We start from the raw sequence: 21,000 nt of genomic DNA, 5'->3' as shown, positions 1-21,000 counted from the left end.
GCAGCTTGTAGATGGGAAATAGGAGGGGCCGAGGACAGATCCTTGGGGAACACAGAGTACAGGGACTTGGAGAGGAAAGGGAGGTTTTGATGTGGTAGTTTGCAATGATGGTGGGGTAAAATATTGTTTTAGGAAGGGTGCGTTTAAAGATGAGCGACAGGACCAAGAGACAGAACTATGAACAATATCACACAACATGGAGATCTTGAATGGTCAGCAGTTTTGTGAGAATGTGGTTAAATAATAATAATAAAACAATCTTTGTCACAAGTAGGCTTACATTAACACTGCAATGAAGTTACTGTGTAAATCCCGTAGTCGCCACACTCCGGCGCCTGTTCGGGTGCACAGAGGGAGAATTCAGAATGTTCAATTCACCCAATAAACACGGCTTTCGGGAATTGTGGGAGGAAACTGGAGCACCTGGAAGAAACCCACGCAGACATGGGGAGAACGTGCAGACTTGACACAGACAGTGACCCAAGGCGGGAATCGAACCCAGGACCCTGGCGCAGGTGGCAGGTCTAATGGACAACATGAGCTCTGAGGAAGATGGAGGGTAGGAGAGAAACTGGGGAAAGAGGAGTTCAGAGCTCAGACCAGGTGGAATTTTAGAGACAGGTTGGCCCAGTGGTAGAGAGGAAAGCAGCAGAGGCAGCTGATCAGATTGTCTCAATCTCAGTGAGAAAGACGTTTATGAACTCCACACACTTGAGGTGAGGATGGAGGAGACAGGGGAGAGGGAGAGACCTTCAAACAGAACTAACTTGTGATGGGATGTTAAAAGATTCGACAAACTTGTGTTAAATAATTGACTTTTATCCAGAATATTATCCCTTATAACTGGGTTAGCGTTTATAAATATGAGTCAAACCCGAGTCCAATGAACATGGTTCAGTCCTGGATGTGATTAACAGCAAAATCCAATCACAGCAGTTACTTGTGAACCCGCTGGTGTCTCAGCAGGTTGCCTGAATGAATGAATCCCTTTCCACACTGGGAGCAGGTGAATGGTCTCTCCCCAGTGTGAATCCGCTGGTGTAGAGTGAGTTGAGATGATCGTCTGAACCCAGTCCCACAGTCGGAGCACCTGAATGGTTTCTCGTCAGTGTGAACACGTTGATGGGATACCAGTTCCCCGGAACTTTTAAAGCACTTCTCACAGTCTAGGCATTTAAACGGTCTCTCGTCAGTGTGAACTCTTTGATGGGACACCTGGAGCGAAATTCTCCATCCCGCCCCACCACATTTCTGCCCCGACCCACCGGCGGGATGCTCCGTTACACCGGCCAGTCAATGGGGTTTCCCATTGTGGGGCAGCCCCACGCCGTCGGGAAACCCCCGGGCGCCGGCAAAACGGAGACTCCCGCCGGCGGAGAATGACGACCCAGATCCCGAGAACTTATAAAGCACTTCCCACATTTTCTGCATTTAAAAGTCTCTCATCTTTGTGAATCTGCGGGTGTGTCAGCAGTTGGGATGAAGAGTGAATCCACACCCACACGCAGAGCAGGTGAAAGGCCTTTCCCCAGTGTGAACTCGCTGGTGCATCAACAAGCTGTATGACTGAGTGAATCCACGCCCACACTCGGGGCAGGTGAAAGGTTTCTCTCCAGTGTGAATGTGTTGATGGGTTGCCAGGTCAGATGGGTAATTGAACGCCTTGCCACAATCCCCACATTTCCATGGTTTCTCCCTGCTGTGACTGCGCTTGTGTTTTGACAGACCAGATGATCGGCTGAAGCTCCGTCCACATACAGAACACGTGTACGGTTTCTCTCCACTGTGAACTTCCTTTTCCTTCCATGTTCAAAATCTGATGATATTCAGGTTCCAATCAGTTACACGACTGTCAGATTTTGATGTGGTGTTTGGTTGGACAATTGCACATCCTTCCCTGCTGATACCCTGTGAAATTGAGTTAAAACAGAAAAAAAGAAGTGAGAGAGAACCCACAAAAACACAAAGGCAGGTTGTGAAATTGAGCTGAATGAATCTGGTAACTTGTGGGGCCGGCACTGGGAAAAAGTGACCACGAAAACTGTTGAACCTTTCGTGAAAAGTGAACTAGTTTGTTAATGTCCTTCAGGGAAGGGAACCTGCCACCCGGTCTGAGCCCACACAAGACTCAGGCCTCTGCAAGAACACAAGAAATAGGAGCAGAAGTAGACCATTCGGCCCGTCGAACCTGCTCTGTCATTGAACACGATTGTGGCTGATCTCAGTCTTCAATCCCACTTTCCCGTTAGCTCTCTATGTCCTTTGACTTCCTGAGAGACCAAAAATCTCACCATCTCAGCCTTCAATATGTTCAGTGATGGTCACAGTAACTTCATTGCAGTGTTAATGTAAGCCTACAATAATGATTATTGTTATTATCATCCACAACCCTCTGGGCTAGAGAATTTTATGTGAGAAACAGTGTGAGAGAGAAAGAGAGTGAGTAGTGGGGGAGAGAGAGAGAATCAAAAAGATTGATGGAAAGGGAGAGTGAGAACGGAGTGAGGGTAACAGGAAGCAATGGACCAACAACTGAATCACAATTTGACAAAATCTCCTGAACCCTTAATCCCCACCACCTGGATGGACAGGACAGCAGATGTACGTGAACATCACCACCTGCAAGTTCCTTTCCAAGAAATGAAAATGAAATGAAAATTGTTTATTGTCACAAGTAGGCTTCAAATGAAGTTACTGTGAAAAGCCCCTAGTCGCCACATTCCGGCGCCTGTATGGGGAGGCTGGAACAGGAATTGGACACACTGTCCGATCTTGTCTGACATCCAGTGCTGGATGAGCAGAACTTTCCTCCATTTAAATATTGACAAGACTGAACCCATTCCCTTTCATCCCCGCTACAAACTCCAGTCCCTTGCCACCAATTCCATCCCTGTCCAATGTCTGAGGCTGAAGCAGACTGTTCACAACCATGGTGAAATATTTCACCCCTAGATGAGTTCTTGACCACAGATCCACATCATCACCAAGATTGCCGACTTCCACCTCAGTAACAGCTCGACTCCACCTTCATCTCTGTTCATCTGCTGCAGAAACCATCATCCATTCTTCTGTTACCACTCAAACAAATTATTCCAATGCACTCGCAGCCGGACTCCAACATTAAACAACCCCCTCCATCCCATCCCAAACTCTGCTACCCATGTGCTTACTCACACCAGCCCCTGTGCCCACAATTCTACAAATGCTTCCTTTTTAAAAGGCACAAAATGTTTAAATTTCTCATTGCTTTACTCCATGGTAATGATCACCCTGATCTCTGTAATCTCATCCACACACACCCTTTCAGATTTCTGCACTCATTTAATTCCAGCATTCCTGATTCTAATCTGTCCACCATTACTGAGTTGCCAAGGCCTCAATTTCTGGAATTTCCTCCTTAAAACTCTCCGACTCTCTTTCCTCCGTTAAGATTGTCCTTAAAATCTAATATTTCGTCATGTGGCTCAGTGTCAATTGTTATTTTGTCACGTTTCTCTGAAAGTCGAAAAAGTTATATTCTGTTCAAGTCATAATATAAATTCGAATTATTCTAACAGTCCTCGGCATATATTCTGCCCCCTAAATAGGAATTTGTAACTGAGTGAAATAGTTGGATGGACATTCTGTCATGAAGACACATTTCAAAAACGTTGCCCCCAACAATGATGGCGACTGAGCCTGCGCTCTGATGCTTGTGCCCCAATAAAGATGGTGGGTACGCGTGCGCAGTGAGCTGCCAGTGATCCAAATAAGGATGCCGAGGGCGCATGTGCACTGCTAATTTGAGACGGCGCATGCGCACCGCTGCCAGTACCAAATAAAGATGGCGGCCGCATAGACCTGTCTGTGAGAAAGCTCCGAATCCCGCTCAGATCCCCAGGTACCGGTGGATTATTTTTCCGGATTTTTGCTTTATATAACATGTTTACGAAGCGTGCCTAACGACCCGCACGATCCAGCTCTCTCTCCGTCTCGCTATTCCCACCTTCACGAGTTGTGCATCCGAGAAAGGACCTTTTCTGCATCGCCATTAATCACACTGCGCATGCTTCACTCGGCCAGTCCTGTCCACATTCACTCCGATTGGCTGGAGGACCAATCACTCCCGCCTGGTCTGCCGGACCCGCCCACTCTTCTCCGATTGATGTGGAGATGCCGGCGTTGGACTGGGGTGAGCTCAGTAAGAAGTCTTACAACACAGGTTAAAGTCCAACAGGTTTGTTTCGATGTCACTAACTTTCGGAGCACTGCTCCTTCCTCAGTGATGGTCACAGTAACTTCATTGCAATGTTAATGTAAGCCTACTTGTGACAATCATGATTATTATTATCCACAACCTAGAGAATTTTATGTGAGAAACAGAGTGAGAGAACGAGAGTGAGTAGTGGGGGAGAGAGAGAGAATCAAAAAGATTGATGGAAAGGGCGAGAGAGTGAGAACGGAGTGAGGGTAACAGGAAGCAAGGTGAGGAAGGAGCAGCGCTCCGAAAGCTAGTGACATCGAAACAAACCTGTTGAACTTTAACCTGGTGTTATAAGACTTTGTACTCTTCTGCTATTGGTCGCGCGATGCCGTCAACCATTGTGAGGTGTCAGGTGAGAGGTCAGTGTTGGGGGGTGGGGTTTACAAACCCCAGTGGGGCCCTGGAGCCGAATGTGAAACAATGAACATTCTCCACTCTCACTATCCGCCGCTTCCGGCTTCTCTCCACAAACAACCTCACAGAGACCGCGGGGGGGGGGGGGGGGAACACTGACCCAGTGACAATGTCACTGCATTAGTCACCCAGAGAGACAGGAAAATGTTCTGGGGACATGGGCTCCAATCCATTAAATGAATAAAATCTGGAATTTAAAGTTAGTCTCAGTGATGGTGACTGAGGCTCCACTGAGAAAATCTCCAATGTCACTGGATTAGGTCAAAAAGGCAGAAAGTAGGAAATTAGTTAGTTTAAAGCCTGTTGTTGGGAAACTGTTGGAATCCATGATTGAGAAAGTAGCAACCAGACATTTGGAAAGTCAAACTGCAATCTACCAGAGTCAGCGTGGTTTTGTGAAGGGTAAATCGTGTTTGACTCATTTCTTAGGAGTTCTTGTAAGATGTAACAAGCCAAGTGGATAATGGGGGCCTGTCGATGTATTTTGACTCCCAGAATACATTTGATAAGGTGTCACACAAAAGGTAATAATCAAGGTAAAATCCCACGGGGTTGAGAGATAATATATTAGTTTGGATAGAGGATTGGCTAACCAACAGACAGCAGAGAGTGGGGATTAGATTTATTGACACATGTACTGAAGAAAAATGTTTTTACCCAGAGGGTGGTGACGGTCTGGAATGCCCCGAACAGACGCCGGAATGTGGCAACTAGGGGCTTTTCACAGTAACTTCATTGAAGCCGACTTGTGACAATAAGCGATTTTCATTTCATTCATTTTCATTTCATGCACTGCCGAGGAGGGTGGTAGAGACGGTTGTCTCACATCCTCTAAAAAAAAGTGCCTGGATGAAGACTGGCACGTCATAACATTGAAGGCTATGAGCCAAGTACTGGCAAATGGGATTAGGTAGATGGGTCAGGTTTATCATGTGTCGATGCAAACTCGATGGACCGAAGGGCCTCTTCTGCACTGTTGCTGATGAAAGTTTGGTGGCATCGTAGACAGCATACATGATAGCATAAAATTGCAAGAAGATATTGACGAACTAGGTGAATGGGCAAGATTGTGGCAATGTAAACAAGTGTGAGGTTATCTGTTTTGAACCAAAAAACGATATAACTGAGTACTTTCTAAATGGAAAGAGGTTAAGTACAGTGGGTGTCCAAAGAGACTTGAGGTTCATAGAATCTACAGCACGGAGACAGGCCCTTCGGCCCAAACTGGCCCATGCCAACCAAAAAGCTCATCTAAGCCAATCCCATTTGCCTGTATTTGGCCCATATCCCTCTGAACCTTTCCTATCGATGTATCTGTCCAAATGACTTTTCAATGTTGTCAATGTCCCTGCCTCAACCATTTCCTCCGGCAGCTCATTCCACATCCGTACCATCCTCTGTGTAAAACCATTGCTCCTTAGGTTCCCATTAATTCTTTTCCCTCTGAACTTAAACCTATGCCCTCTAGTTCTCGATTTCCCAACCCTGAGAAAAAGACTGAGTACATTCACCCTATCCATGCCTCTCATGATCTTATACACCTTGATAAGATCACCCCTCAGTCTCCTACGCTCCAAAGAAAAATATCCTGGCCTGTCCAATCTCTCCCTGTAACTCAGTCCCTTGAGTCCTGGCAACATCCTTGGAAATCTCTTCTGCACTCTCGCCAGTTTAATAACATCTTCCCTATGGCAAAGCAACCAAAACTGAACACAATACTCCAGGTGTGACTTCACCAACGTCCTGTACAACTGCAATATAACTTCCCAACTTGAATACACAATGCCCTGACTGATGAAGGACAGCATGCCAAAAGGCTTCTTCAGAGAATTTACAGTGCAGAAGGAGGCTATTCGGCCCATCGAGCCTGCACCAGCCCTTACAAAGAGCACCCTAGTGCTCTTAATTATTAATAATTAGTAATAATTAATGGGAACTTATCTACCCTACTCCCGTAACCCAGTAACCCCCACTCAACCTTTTTTTGGACACTAAGGACAATTTAGCATGGCCAGTCCACCTAACCCGCACATCTTTAGACTGTGGGAGGAAACCAGAGAACACACGCAGACACGGGGAGAACATGCATACTCCGCACAGACAGTGCCCCAGCTGGGAATCGTACCTGGGTCCCTGGAACTGTGAAGCAACTGTGCTAACCACTATGCTACCGTGCTGCCCTATCTACCTGTGACTCCACCTTTAGAGAACCGTGCACCTGAACTCCAAGATCCCTCTGTTCCATGATACACCCCAAGACCCTACCATTCATTGTGAAAATCCTACCTTGATTTGACTTTCCGAAATGCAACTCCTCGCACTTATCTGTACTGAACTCCATTTCTTGGTCCACTTCCCCAGCTGATCGAGAGCCTGCTGCAATTTTTGATAACCTTCCTCACTGTCGACAATACCACCTATTTTAGTGTCATCTGCAACCTTACTGATCATGCCTTGTACATTCTCATCCAAATCGTTGATATAGATACAAACAGCACTCTCCTAGTTACCAATCTCCTCGTTACTCCCCGACTTAATTAATTACTCCAGTTTCTCACATTTAGTACAGATTCCCAACCAGCCAATCAGCTTTATTCAGAGTTAAGTTATTTATACTTACTGTTCCGAAGCTCCTCCTCCCCAGATTCACACCAACTCCGCTCTCTGCCGACTAGGCCGTGAATCCCCGAGGTAAGTTATTTATACTTACTGTTCCGAAGCTGCTCCTCCCTGGATTTGCGCCAACTCCTCTCCCTGCTGTCTAGGCCATAAATCCCCATGGTAAGTTATTTATATTTACTGTTCCAAAGCTGCTCCTCCCTGGATTCGCACCAACTCCGCTCCCTGCGTTGGTGAGATTCATACCTGGGTGCCGGAAAATCGTTAGGACAGTAATTGTCCTGTAAGGTACCGAGTCATTTTGCTTCCCAATTGGCCGAGGAAGGCAGTGTGTCACAAGGATGGATGTGTTGACCGATTCATGGCTGGTGGATGGGGGCCAGGTCATGTGATCAAACCTCCAGGAATACATTTAATCAAAGTTGGCGAGGAGAGAATGTTGTGAATTTCTATCCTAAACTGACAGTGAGGTTTCTGTAAATTTCCAAGATACTGGAAGCGGAGGTTTAACAGACGGGAAACGCAAACCAAACGTCACATCGCGATCTGACAGAGTCACTCGATTCATTAGAAACTGAATTTCAGCAGTATCTGGGCGTGGAAGGTAAAAGGTTTCTCTGTTCTGTCTGTGAGGGAAGATTTCAGGTCTCAGTGTGACTGGAAAAGCCCCGAGATTCACAAACCCTGGTTAGACCAAACCTGGAGAACTGTGTTCAGTTCTGGGCAACAAACCTGAGGAAGGATAGAATGGCCTCGGAGGGAGTGTAGCTCAGATTTATCTGAGTGATATCTGAACCCCCGGGGTTAAATTACAAAACTAGATTGCACAAAAGAGTCAGAGGCATGATGGCGCAGAGAATGGCAATCGGCCCATTGAGTCCATGCTAGCTCTCTGGGGCAATCCAGTCAGTGCCATTCTCCTGCTCTATCCCTGTATCCTCGCAGGTTTATTTCCCTCCAATTTCCTTTTGAAATCAAATCATTCGTTTGTGTCTATTTTCAAACTCCCTCATAGGCAGCAAGTTTCAGGTCATTGCCGCTCACTGTGTAAAAACATACATCTCATATCACCTCATATCTCCTGTACCTTTTACATACAAACTCGGAACAGGCCACTCGGCCCCTCGAGCCTGCTCAGCATTCAATAAGATTGTGGCTGAACTCATTCTAACCCCAACTCCACCTTCCTGCCTACCCCGATGACCTTTCACCTCCTTACTCATCAAGAATCAATCCAGCTCGGCCTTAAAAATATTCAAGTCGGGCAGCACGGTGGCGCAGTGGGTTAGCACTGCGCCCTCACGGCGCCGAGGTCCCAGCTTCGATCCCGGCTCTGGGTCACTGTCCATGTGGGGTTTGCACATTCTCCCTGTGTTTGTGTGGGTTTCGCCCCCACAACCTAAAAATGTGCAAGCTAGGTGGATTGGCCATGCTAAACTGCCCCTTAATTGGAAAAAATGTATTGGGTACTCTAAATTTTAAAAAAATATTCAAGGTCTCTGCTTCCGCTGCCTTTTAAGGGCGTGAGTTCCAAAGTCTTACAACCCTCAAGAGAATAAAAAATCCTCATCTCCATCTGAAATGGGTGACCCCTTATTTTGCAACAGTAACCCCCTTGTTCCAGATCCTCCCACGAGAGGAAACATCCTCTCCACATCCACCCTGTCAAGACCGCTCAGGATCTTGTACAGTTCAATCCAGGCTTTACCCAAAACTTTCAATCTGTGTCCCGACTGCTTGTACGATCAGTGAATGGAAACAGAGTTTCTTTGTCCACCTGATGGAAATCTGGCATGATCTTGTGTCCCTGAATCAAATCTCCCCTCAAACCCCATTGCTGGGCAATCTCCTCTGCACCTTCTCCAAGAACCTTCACATCCTTCCTGAAGGGTGGTAACCAGAGCTTTATAAAGATTCATGGAATAGAATTAGAATCATAGAATTCCTACAGTGCAGAGGGAGGCCATTTGGCCCAACGGGTCTGCACTGGCCCTTGGAAAAAGCACCCTACTTAAGCTTAAGACCATGCCTCCACCCTGTCCCTGTAAACCAGTGCCCCTAACTCACCGTTGGACACTAAGGGCAATTTATCATGGCCAATCCACCTCACCTGCACATCTTCGCACTGTGGGAGGAAACCGGAGCACCCAGAGGAAACCCACACAGACACGGGGAGAATGTGCAAACTCCACACACAGTCACCTGTGACGGGAATTGAACCTGGGACCCTGAGGCAGTAGTGCTAACCACTGTGCCACCAGAAGCATAGTTTCAGTATCATATTTCTATTTATGAAACTCAAGGTCAAAAATCCTTTGCCAACTACTCTCTTAATATGTCTTGCAGATATACACAATCCAGCAGTTTTCATGGTCACTTCTTCCCAGTGCCGGCACCACAAATGACCAGATTCATTCAGCTCAATTTCACAACCTGCCTTTGTGTTTTTGTGGGTTCTCTCTCACTCCCTATTTTCTGTTTTTATTCAGTTTCACAGGGTGTTCGGAATGGAGGATTCAAATTCCGGAAACTCAAACCAAGCATCACATCAGGATCTGACAGAGTCCTCAATTTATCATATCCTGAAGATTGGCGGATTTTGAACATGGAAGGAAAAATAGTCCACAGTGGGGAGAAACCGTACATGTGTTGTGTGTGTGGACGAGGATTCACTCGATCATCGGACCTCACAAGCCACAAATGGAGTCACACGGAGGAGAAACCGTGGAAATGTGCGGACTGTGGGAAAGGATTCACTTCCCCATCCAAGCTGGAAATTCATCGACGCAGTCACACTGGGGAGAGACCATTCACCTGCTCCAAATGTGGGAAGGGATTCACTCACTCATCCAACCTGCAGATACACCAGCGAGTTCACACTGGGGAGAGACCATTCACCTGCTCCAAGTGTGGGAAGGGATTCACTCAGTCATCCCACCTGCTGAGACACCAGCGTGTTCACACTGGAGAGAGACCATTCCAATGTCCAGACTGCGGGAAGTGCTATAAAAGTTCTTGGGAACTGATGTTCCATCAACGTGTTCACACTGACGAGAAACCGTTCAGGTGCTCTGACTGCGGGACTGCGTTCAGACAATCATCTCACCTCACTGAACATCAGCGAGTTCACACTGGGGAGAGACCATTCGCCTGCTCCAAGTGTGGGAAGGGATTCACTCGATCATCCAACCTGCAGACACACCAGCGTGTTCACACTGGGCAGAGACCATTCATCTGCTCAGGTGGGAAAGGATTCACCACTTCATCCCACCTGCTGAGACACCAACGAGGCCACAAGTAACGACTGCGACTGGGTTTTGCTGTTTCTCACATTCAGGACTGAACCATGTTCATTTGGGTCTCTTTCTGCTGATAACAATTCCAGCCCATTTACAGCGGCTAATATTCTGGCTAAAAGTAAAATAAATTAGATTTGTGTGAAATATGCAATGTGCTGAAACTTTTTCATATCTCTGGCACGTTAGTTCCTTTTGAAGTACTCTCGCTCTCCCCTGTCTCTTCCATCCTCACCTCCAACAAGAAGTGTGAGGAGCTTGCTGAGCTTCTTTGTGACTGACATTGAGTAAATCCGATCAGCTGCCTCTGCTGATTCCCTCCCTTCCTTGAGCCCACCAGACCAAATTGTCTCTAAATTTCATCCTTTCCCGAACCGTGAACCCACATCTTTCACTAGTTTCTCTCCCATCTCCCCTCATGCCCTCTCAGAGCTCATCTTGTCCATGAGACCCAGCTCCTGCTCCATCGACCCTATTACCACTAAGCTACTGATCAGCCAACTACCCTGTGTCCACGAATATTGTCAACATTTCTCTTTCTCTTCAGGTACTGTCCCTCTGTCCTTCAAATCAGCCATCATCACCCCCTCCTCAATAAAACAAACCCTTAACCCTGCCATCCTTACAAATTAGTGCCCCACCTTCAACCGCCCTCTCCTCTTTAAATTCTTTGAACATGTTGTCACCTCCCAAATCCTTGCTCATCTTCACCAGAACTCCCATGTTTGAATCCCTTCAATCAGGTCTCTGCCCAGTCAGAGTAGTGAAATACAAGACACAAACAGACTCTTACCCAGAGTGAAAGACAGACAATCCGGGAGCTTGGATCCAACACGGACATATTCATAAGACCAGAAGACAAGGGTAGGAGCATAGTCATTATTGAGAGACAACAATACCTGCTGGAGACAGACAGACAACTGAACAACACAAATCACAACACCAAGCTACCTGGACCCCTATACCCGAGACAGGAAGGAGAATTGGAGACAGACTGGAAGAACTCAGACTCCAGATACATTAATCAAAAACAGATGGAATATCTGAGGGGACAACAGGTCGAACCAAGGAAGTTCGACCTGTTCCCTAAAATACACAAACACATAATCTTTATTATTGTCACAAGTAGGCTTACATTAACACTGCAATGAAGTTACTGTGAAAAGCCCCTAGTTGCCACACTCCGGTGCCTGTTTGGGTACACAGAGGGATAATTCAGAATGTCCAAATTACCTAACAGCACGTCTTTCGGGACTTATGGAAGGAAACCGGAGCACCCGGAGGAAACCACGCAGACACTGGGAGAACGTGCAGAATCAGCACAGACAGTGACCCAAGCCAGGAATCGAACCTGGGACCCTGGTGCTGTGAAGCAACAGTGCTAACCACTGTGTACCCTCCAGTTGCTGGGTAGATGCCGGTGTTCTAGCTTTATTAGAACAGCTTTGCTAGGAGTATGGCACAAGTCTTCAAAACTAATGCCGGAAAAATGTCTTTGCAGTTTTCACTGCCTTCAGCCATTTCTTGATATCACGTGTTGTGAATGAAATTGGCTGAAGACTGGCATCTGTGATGTTGGAGATCTCTGGAGGAGATCAAGCTGGATCATCCACCCGGCACTTTTGGCTGAAGATTACTGCGAATGCTTCAGCCTTGTCTTTTGCATAAATGTGCTGAGCTCCTCCATCATTGAGGATGGGGATATTTGTGGATCCTCCTCCTTCAGTGAGTTGTTTAATTGCACCACAATTCACGATTGGATGTGGCAGGACTGTAGATCTTCGATCTGAAACGTTGGAAGACCTTCTCCATTCACCTTTTGCCCTGATGAAGGAGCTGCGCTCCGAGAGCTAGTGACTCCAAACAAATCTGTTGGACTTTAACCTGGTGTTGAAAAACTTCTTATTGTGCCCACTCCAGTCCAACGTCGGCACCTCCACATCTGATATATCAGATAGATATTGTTCTGACAGTGCCGCCTGTTGTGTGTAAGTAATTGGATTGAATGTCCAAAGAGCCAGCACAGGGATGAAGAGCCGCATGATTTACACCTATAATGGAATGAACAGTCAATGTAAGGAAATAGAGAGAAAAGAGAGGGAAAGCAATGATTCCGGGACAGAACCCAGTCCAAATAGAATCAGGGGAGGTGAAAGGGAGGTCGGAAACGTTTAAAAATCTCTCCTTATTCACAGAAATGAAATATAAGAGAGGACTGGGACGGAACGGTGGTGCAGTAGTTAGCACTGGTTCCGAGAACCTGTGTTCAATCCCGGCCCCGGGTCACATCCGTGTCTGCATGGGTTTCACCCCCACATCCCAAGAAAATGTGTATGGTCGGCGGATTGGACACGTTAAATTGCCCCTTAATTAGAAAAATTCAAAAATATATATAGAAGCAAGCACCTACTCACAAAAATTTGTCTGAATTTTTTGAAAAGCAATTCATCTCAATTGAGTAACAAATTTATTTTCTCTGCAGTTTCACCGTTCAGTGGCGGTGCAATTACCCAGCATTTCCTGTGTATGTGCAAGTGCCCTATTCACACCACAGGAGCCAACCGCGCAGGCGCAATGCTGGGCTATATGTAGAGCATGCGCAGTGTCATTTTGCTTGAGGCCTTGTGTGTGCGGGAGATGCTTTACTGAACGGGTGAGAGTCGGTGGGCCGGAGGGGGGAATGGAGCTGGAGTGGGGGTAGGGAGGGAGCGGAGGCTTCATAAAAACCCAGTGCAGGTCTCACAACCTCAATAAGAACCTGGAGGCCTCGGGTTTGTAACACCGAGGCTTTTCCCCATGAACAGGCCCAGGTGACTGGCACCACCTTGGATCAGTGGGGAGTGAAGCGCATGTGCCGTTATGTGACGCAATAGTGTGGGCGGGGCCTCGGTCCCGGTGACCAGGGGAGTGTCTCCTTTGGGACCTTTCTGTTCTCAGAGCTGGATTCATGTGGACGCAGAGGCGACACTGGTTCAGGTGGTGATGGACATCCTGGTGCATCCTCAGCCACCAAGAGTAATTATGCAACATGTCGAGGATTTGAAAGAGAGAAACATGCTTTAATTTGATCCATTTTTTTTTCTCTAAGCCATCCAGGTTTCGCCCAATTGACACTGAGCCACTCAGGGAGATATCAGGGCAGATGGCCAAAAGCTTGTTTCCAAGGTAGGTTTTAAGGAGGGTCTTAATATAAGAAAGTGAAGGAGTGAGCAGGAGAGGTTTAAGGAAGAATTTCCAGAGCTTGGCTATCAGGCAACTGAAAGAACAGCCACCAGTCATAGAGTGATTAATATTGCAAATGCTCATGACCATAAGATGCAAGATGCAGAGCAGAAGTCGGCCATTCGGCTCATCGAGTCTGCCCTGCCATTCCATGAAATCGTGGCTGATCTGATATCCTGAACTCCACTTTCCTGTCTTATCCCCTTAACCTTGATTCCCTTCCTGATTAACAATTGTCTATCTCAGTATGAGTCCTGAATTAGATGAAAGTAAATATCTCGGTGGCTGGATGAGATGACAAGAGATAGGGAGATACAACCCTGGAGGAAAAGGTGCTTCTTAAACGAGAGATTTTATAAGTCAGTGGGCACAGGGAAGGTGGGTGACCACGTCTTGGTGTGAGTAAGCAGAGTTTTGGATGAACTCAATATTACAGGGAGGTTGAATGTGAGCGGTCATCCCAGGGTGCATTAGGATAGTTGGGTCCAGAGGAAATAAAAGAATAGATGAGAGTTTCAGAAGCAAATGAGCTAAGAAAAGGCTGGAGGCTGGCAATGTTACTGAGCTGAAAATATGCAGTCTTGATTCTTTTTAAATGAATACAAGAGATTTGGGCATTGCTGGCTAGGAAATTCATTGCCCATCCCTAATTGCCTTTGAGAAGGTGGTAGTGAGCTACTTTCTTGAATCGCTGCAGTCCATGTTGGGTAGGTACACCCAGAGTGCTGTTAAAGAGGGAATTCAATGATTTTGACCCAAAGAACTTGAAGGAACAGTGATATATTTCCAAGTCAGAATCTGTCAAAGTTCTGGTTGAGAAATACCCAATCTCTCTGCTTCATTGCCTGCCTCTCTCCCTCCCTTCTCTCTCCCCTCTCTCTTTTCTCTTAGGGGGGACCTATACCGTTGGGATGGTCTCCACCTGAACCGAGCTGGGACCAGTGTTCTGGCGAAAAGAGTAAATAGGGTGGTCAATAGGACTTTAAACTAAAGATTGGGGGGGGGAAGGGAAAGTCAGGGAACCAAGAGGTGAAGTAATCAGTGGGAAGCGTAGCTGCTTAGGAATGCAAAAAAGCACGAAAAGACAGAACTCAGGAGAGGTTACAATAGTCCCATCCCACAAAATATGACACACTGTATGGAAAGGCTCAGTAAACCAAGGTCCACCACACTAAGAAAACAAAAAGGGACGGTCAATATAAAGGTGCTATATTTAAATGTGCGCAGTGTACGGAACAAGGTAGATGAGCTTGTGGCCCAGATTGTGACTGGCAGGTATGATGTGGTAGGCATCACAGAGACATGGTTGCAGGGGGTTCAGGACTGGCATTTAAACATCCAGGGATTCACAACCTATCGAAAAGACAGAGAGGTGGGCAGAGGGGGCCGGGTTGCCTTGTTAATTAGGAATTAAATTAAATCAATAGCACTAAACGACATAGGATCGGATGATGTGGAGTCTGTGTGGGGAGAGTTGAGGAACCATAATGGGAGTTATGTACAGGCCTCCTAACAGTGGTCAGGACCAGGGGCACAAGATGCACCACGAAATAGAAAGTGCATGTCAGAAAGGCAAGGTCACAGTGATCATGGGGGACTTTAATATGCAGGTGGACTGGGTAAATAATACTGCCAGTGGACCCAAGGAAAGGGAATTCATTGAATGTTTACAGGAGGGCTTTTTGGAACAGCTTGTGATGGAGCCCACGAGGGAACAGGCCATTCTGGACTGAGTGTTATGTAATGAGCCAGACTTGATTAAAGATCTTAAAGTAAGGGAGCACTTAGGAGGCAGTGATCATAATATGGTCGAATTCAATCTTCAATTTGAAAGAAAGGTAGAATCAGATGTAAAGGTGTTACAGTTAAATAAAGGAAACTACAGGGGCATGAGGGAGGAACTGACGAAAATTGACTGGGAGCAGAGCCGAGTGGTAAAGACAGTAGAACAGCAATGGCAGGAGTTTCTGGGAGTAATTGAGGACACAGTACAGAGGTTCATCCCAAAGAAAAGAAAGGTTATCAGAGGGGGGATTAGGCAGCCATGGCTGACAAAGGAAGTTAGGGAATGCATCAAAGCAAAAGAGAAAGCCTATAATGTGGCAAATAGTGGGAAGTCAGAAGATTGGGAAGGCTACAAAAACAAACAGGATAACAAAGAGAGAGATAAGGAAAGAGAGGATCAAATTTGAAGGTAGGCTAGCCAGTAACATTAGGAATGATGGTAAAAGTTTCTTTAAATACATTAAAAACAAACGGGAGGCAAAAGTTGACATTGGGCCGCTCCAAAATGACGCTGGTAATTTTGTGATGGGAGACAAGGAAATAGCCGAGGAACTGAATAAGTACTTTCGGGGACAGAGTTGAATATGGTAGCCATCACAAAGGAGAAAGTTGTAGAGAAACTAAGAGGTCTAAAAATTGATAAATCTCCGGGCCCAGATGGGCTACATCCTACAGTTCTAAAGGAGATAGCTGAAGAAATAGTGGAGGCGTTGGTGATGATGTTTCAAAAGTCACTGGAGTCAGGGAAAGTACCAGAGGATTGGACAATCGCTGTTGTAACCCCCCTGTTCAAGAAGGGAACAAGGAAAAAGATGGAAAATTATAGGCCAATTAGCCTAACCTCGGTTGTTGGCAAGATTCTAGAATCCATTGTTAAGGATGAGATTTCTAAATTCTTGGAAGTGCAGGGTCGGATTAGGACAAGTCAGCATGGATTTCGTAAGGGGAGGTCGTGCCTGTCAAACCTGTTAGAGTTCTTTGAAGAGATAATAAATAGGTTAGACCAAGGAGAGCCAATGGATGTTATCTATCTAGACTTCCAAAAGGCCTTTGATAAGGTGCCTCACGGGAGATTGCTGAGTAAAATAAGGGCCCATGGTATTCGAGGCAAGGTACTAACATGGATTGACGATTGGCTGTCAGGCAGAAGGCAGAGAGTTGGAATAAAAGGTTCTTTTTCGGAATGGCAACCGGTGACGAGTGGTGTCCCGCAGGGTTCAGTGTTGGGGCCACAGCTGTTCTCTTTATATATTAACGATCTAGATGACGGGACTGAGGGCATTCTGGCTAGGTTTGCCGATGATACAAAGATAGGTGGAGGGGCAGGTAGTATGGAGGAGGTGGGGAGGCTTCAGAAAGATTTAGACAGTTTAGGAGAGTGGTCCAAGAAATGGCTGATGAAATTCAACGTGGGCAAGTGCGAGGTCTTGCACTTTGGAAAAAAGAATAGAGGCGTGGACTATTTTCTAAACGGTGACAAAATTCATAATGCTGAAGTGCAAAGGGACTTGGGAGTCCTAGTCCAGGATTCTCTAAAGGTAAACTTGCAGGTTGAGTCTGTAATGAAGAAAGCAAATGCAATGTTGTCATTCATCTCAAGAGGCTTGGAATATAAAAGCAGGGATGTACTTCTGAAGCTTTATAAAGCATTTGTTCGGCCCCATTTAGAATACTGTGAGCCATTTTGGGCCCCACACCTCAGGAAGGACAGACTGGCACTGGAGCGGGTCCAGCGGAGATTCACACAGATGATCCCAGGAATGGTAGGCCTAACATACGATGAACGTCTGAGGATCCTGGGATTATATTCATTGGAGTTTAGGAGGTTGAGGGGAGATCTAATAGAAACTTACAAGATAATGAATGGCTTAGATAGGGTGGATGTAGAGAAGTTGTTTTGATTAGCAGGGGAAACTAGGACCCAGGGGCACAGCCTTAGAATAAAAGGGAGTCACTTTAGAACAGAGATGAGGAGAAATTTCTTCAGCCAGAGAGTGGTGGGTCTGTGGAATTCATTGCCACAGAGGGCGGTGGAGGCCGGGACGTTGAATGTCTTTAAGACAGAAGTTGATAAATTCTTGATTTCTCGAGGAATTAAGGGCTATGGAGAGAGAGCGGGTAAATGGAGTTGAAATCAGCCATGATTGAATGGTGGAGTGGACTCGATGGGCCGAATGGCCTTACTTCCACTCCAATGTCTTATGGTCTTACTCCCCTCTTTCCTCTTCACATCGAGGCCACAGCCTTCCGTAGGCCTAGGAATGCTGGGTGGTTCCTTTTCCTGTAGGAGATTAATGAACCAGTTGGGTTTTTATGACAATCCAGCAGTTCTCATGGTCATTTTTCCCAGTGCCGGCCCCACAAATGACCAGATTCATTCAGCTCAATTTCACAACCTGCCTTTGTGTATTTGTGGGTTCTCTCTCACTCTCTTTTGTCTGTTTTAAATCAATTTCACAGGGTATTAGAGCGAATTTGCAGTTGGGAAACTCAAACTGAACATTACATCAGATCTGACAGAATCCCCAATTTAACCTGAACATCATTGGATTTTGAACATGGAAGGAAAAAGCACCGTTCACAGTGGGGAGAAACCATACATGTGTTGTGTGTGTGGACAAGACTTCAACCAGTCATCTTACCTCTCACAACATAAATGCAGTCACAACGGGGAGACACCGTGGAAATGTGGGGACTGTGGGAAGGGATTCAATTACCAGTCGAAGCTTGAAACTCATCAACGCATTCACACTGGGGAGAGGCCATTCACCTGCTCCGTGTGTGGGAAAGGATTCACTCAGTCATCCACTCTACTGACACACCAACGAGTTCACACTGGGGCGAGGCCGTTCACCTGCTCACAGTGTGGGAAGGGTTTCATTAATTCAACCAATCTGCTCACACACCAGCGAATTCACACTGGGGAGAGGGCATTCACTTGCTCCAAATGTGGGAAGGGATTCACTCGGTCATCCGACCTACTGACGCACCAGAGAGTTCACACTGGGGAGAGGCCATTCACCTGCTCCGAGTGTGGGAAGGGATTCACTCTGTCGTCTGATCTGCTGACACACCAGCGAATTCACACGGGGGAGAGACCATTCACCTGCTCCATGTGTGGAAAGGGCTTCACTCGGTCATCCCATCTGCAGAGACACAAGCAAGTTCACACTGATGAGAGACCTTTTAAATGCCCGGATTGTGGGCAGTGCTTTAAATGTTCCTGGGACTTGGTGTCCCATCAACGTGCTCACACTGATGAGAGGCCGTTCACGTGCGCTGACTGTGGGACTGGGTTCAGGCGATCATCTGACCTCATTACACACCAGCGGGTTCACACTGGGAAGAGGCCGTTCACCTGCTCCAAGTGTGGGAAAACATTCACCCAGTCATCCAACCTGCTGAGACACCAGCGAGCTCACAGTGTGAAGAGACCATTCACCTTATCTGTGTTTGGGAAGGGATTAATTCAGACAGCCACCCTTCTAACACAACAGCGAGGTCTCCCTGAGGAGATACCGTTCACCTGACCCGAATGACAGGATGGATTCACTTAGTCATCGTTTCTGCTGAAACAACAGTGGGTTCCCAGTGTGAAGAGATGTTTTAAATCATGTATAATCAAGGTGTTCCCAGTGATGAGAGACTGTTCAGGTCTCCCTTTAAGACTGGGTTTTGGAAATTAAAGTTAAATGGAAAATAAATCAGCTCTGTATTAACTACCAAAATATCTCTAACACAAGTCTTTTTTTTGAAGCACTCTCCCTGTCTCCTCCATCCTCACCTTCAACACCAAGTGTGAGGAGCTCATGGAGTTTCTTTGTCACTAAGTCTGAGACAATCTGATCAGTTATCTCTGTCCCTTCCCTCCTTCCACTAGCTCACTGGGCCAAACTGTCTCTAAAGTTTCCCCTTTCCTGAGCCCTCCCTGAACCCACATTTTTCTCTCGTTTCACTCCCATCTCCCCTCATGCCCTATCAGGATTCATCTTATCCATTAGACCCATTCCTGTTCCAATGGCCCTATTCCCATTAAAGTACTGACAATCCAAACTCCCCAAGTTCACTGACTTTGTTCACAGTTCTCTCTCTTCAGGGACTGAACCTCTTTCCTTCAAATCTGCCATCATCACCTCTCCTCAATGAAAACAACTTTTCACCCCACTGTCCTTGCAAACAACCGCTCCGCTCCAGATTCTGTCTTAACTCCAAAATCCATACCCATCTTTCCCGAACTCAATGTTTGAATCCCTCCAATAAGATTTCTGTCTCCCATAGAAGCCAGACTCTTGTGCAGGCACAGACCGGGTGGCAGGTTCCCTTCCCTGGAGGTAATTAGTGACCAGTGGGTTTTTATAACAATCCAGCAGTTTTCATGGTCACTTTTTCCCAGTACTGGCCCCACAAATGACCAGATTCATTCAGCTCAATTTCACAACCTGCTTTTGTGTTTTGGTGGGCTCTCTTTAAATGTCCCTTGTTTGTACAAATAGTTTTACTGGGTTTTAGAAGGATTTACACTCGGGGAAAGTCAAACCAAACATCACATGAAAATCTGCCAGAGTTGCCCTGTTCATCAGGACCCGGATATCATTGACCTTTACACATGGCAGCAAAAAACCCTGTTAATACCAGGGAAAATGTGGGACTGTGGAAAGGGATTCAGATCCCCGTCTGAGCTGGAAACACATTGATGCAGCCACACTGGGAGAGGCCGTTCACCTGATTCCTGTGTGGAACAGATTCACTCTATCATCCCACCTGCTGACACACCAGCAAGTTCACACCGTCAAGAGAGAGTTTAAATGCTCCGACTGTGAGAAGAGCTTTAAAACCCACTGAGGGAGCACCAGCGCATTCACACCGGGTACGCACCATTCAGCTGCTCACAGTGTGGGGAGAGGTTCAGGACATCACCCCACCTACTGACACACCAACGAATTCACACTGACGAGAGACCTATTAAATGTCCAGACTGGGAAATGCTTCAAAGGTTCTGTAGATCTGCAATACCATCGACGTGTTCACAGTGATGAGAGACCGTTCAGGTGCTCTCACTGCAGGACTGGGTTCAGACGATCATCTCATCTCACTGCACACCAGCGCGCTCACACTGGGGAGAGGCCGTTCACCTGCTCCAAGTGTGGCAAGGGATTCATAAGAACATAAGAACTAGGAGCAGGAGTAGGCCATCTGGCCCCTCGAGCCTGCTCCACCATTCAATGAGATCATGGCTGATCTTTTGTGGACTCAGCTCCACTTTCCGGCCCGAACACCATAACCCTTAATCCCTTTATTCTTCAAAAAACTATCTTTAACTCAGTCATTCAATCTGCTGATACACCGACAAATTCACACGGCGGGGAAACTGTTCACTTGCTGTGGGTGTCGAAATGGATTCATTCACTGGTCCCACCTGGA

The 21,000-nt window shown here is 46.6% G+C and overlaps 3 protein-coding genes and 1 long non-coding RNA gene across 7 annotated transcripts in view; 2 read left to right on the top strand and 2 right to left on the bottom strand.

Annotated features, from left to right (window-relative positions):
• The window catches only part of LOC140422599 (uncharacterized), a 163,355-nt gene that overhangs the window by 64,333 nt on the left and 78,022 nt on the right, over positions 1-21,000 (bottom strand). The window lies entirely within an intron of this gene.
• On the bottom strand, positions 799-4,058 carry LOC140418276 (uncharacterized). The gene is made up of 2 exons (XR_011944910.1): positions 3,986-4,058; positions 799-1,908 (listed from the first exon to the last, which is right to left on the bottom strand). It is a non-coding gene; the product is annotated as an uncharacterized lncRNA (long non-coding RNA).
• Positions 3,887-10,719, top strand: LOC140418263 (uncharacterized). 2 transcript variants are annotated; one of them, XM_072501724.1, is made up of 3 exons: positions 3,887-4,171; positions 7,766-7,880; positions 9,766-10,719. In XM_072501724.1, the coding sequence occupies exon 3, from the start codon at positions 9,882-9,884 to the stop codon at positions 10,575-10,577; it is 696 nt and encodes a 231-aa protein (XP_072357825.1). In that variant the 5' UTR covers positions 3,887-4,171; positions 7,766-7,880; positions 9,766-9,881; the 3' UTR covers positions 10,578-10,719. The 2 variants fall into 2 exon arrangements, with proteins under 2 accessions (XP_072357825.1, XP_072357824.1); XM_072501723.1 differs by lacking the exon at positions 7,766-7,880.
• LOC140418259 (uncharacterized) lies at positions 12,587-19,307 on the top strand. 3 transcript variants are annotated; one of them, XM_072501712.1, is made up of 3 exons: positions 12,587-12,646; positions 13,661-13,737; positions 18,040-19,307. In XM_072501712.1, the coding sequence occupies exon 3, from the start codon at positions 18,138-18,140 to the stop codon at positions 19,107-19,109; it is 972 nt and encodes a 323-aa protein (XP_072357813.1). In that variant the 5' UTR covers positions 12,587-12,646; positions 13,661-13,737; positions 18,040-18,137; the 3' UTR covers positions 19,110-19,307. The 3 variants fall into 3 exon arrangements, with proteins under 3 accessions (XP_072357813.1, XP_072357814.1, XP_072357812.1); XM_072501711.1 differs by lacking the exon at positions 12,587-12,646 and adding an exon at positions 12,986-13,225; XM_072501713.1 differs by lacking the exons at positions 12,587-12,646; positions 13,661-13,737 and adding an exon at positions 12,985-13,225.

The sequence above is a fragment of the Scyliorhinus torazame genome, chromosome 5 (genome assembly GCF_047496885.1).
Source record: "Scyliorhinus torazame isolate Kashiwa2021f chromosome 5, sScyTor2.1, whole genome shotgun sequence".
NCBI classification, from domain to species: Eukaryota; Metazoa; Chordata; class Chondrichthyes; order Carcharhiniformes; family Scyliorhinidae; genus Scyliorhinus; species Scyliorhinus torazame.
The sequence above is the reverse complement of the archived record's forward strand: the minus strand, read 5'-3'. Positions and strand labels throughout refer to the sequence as shown.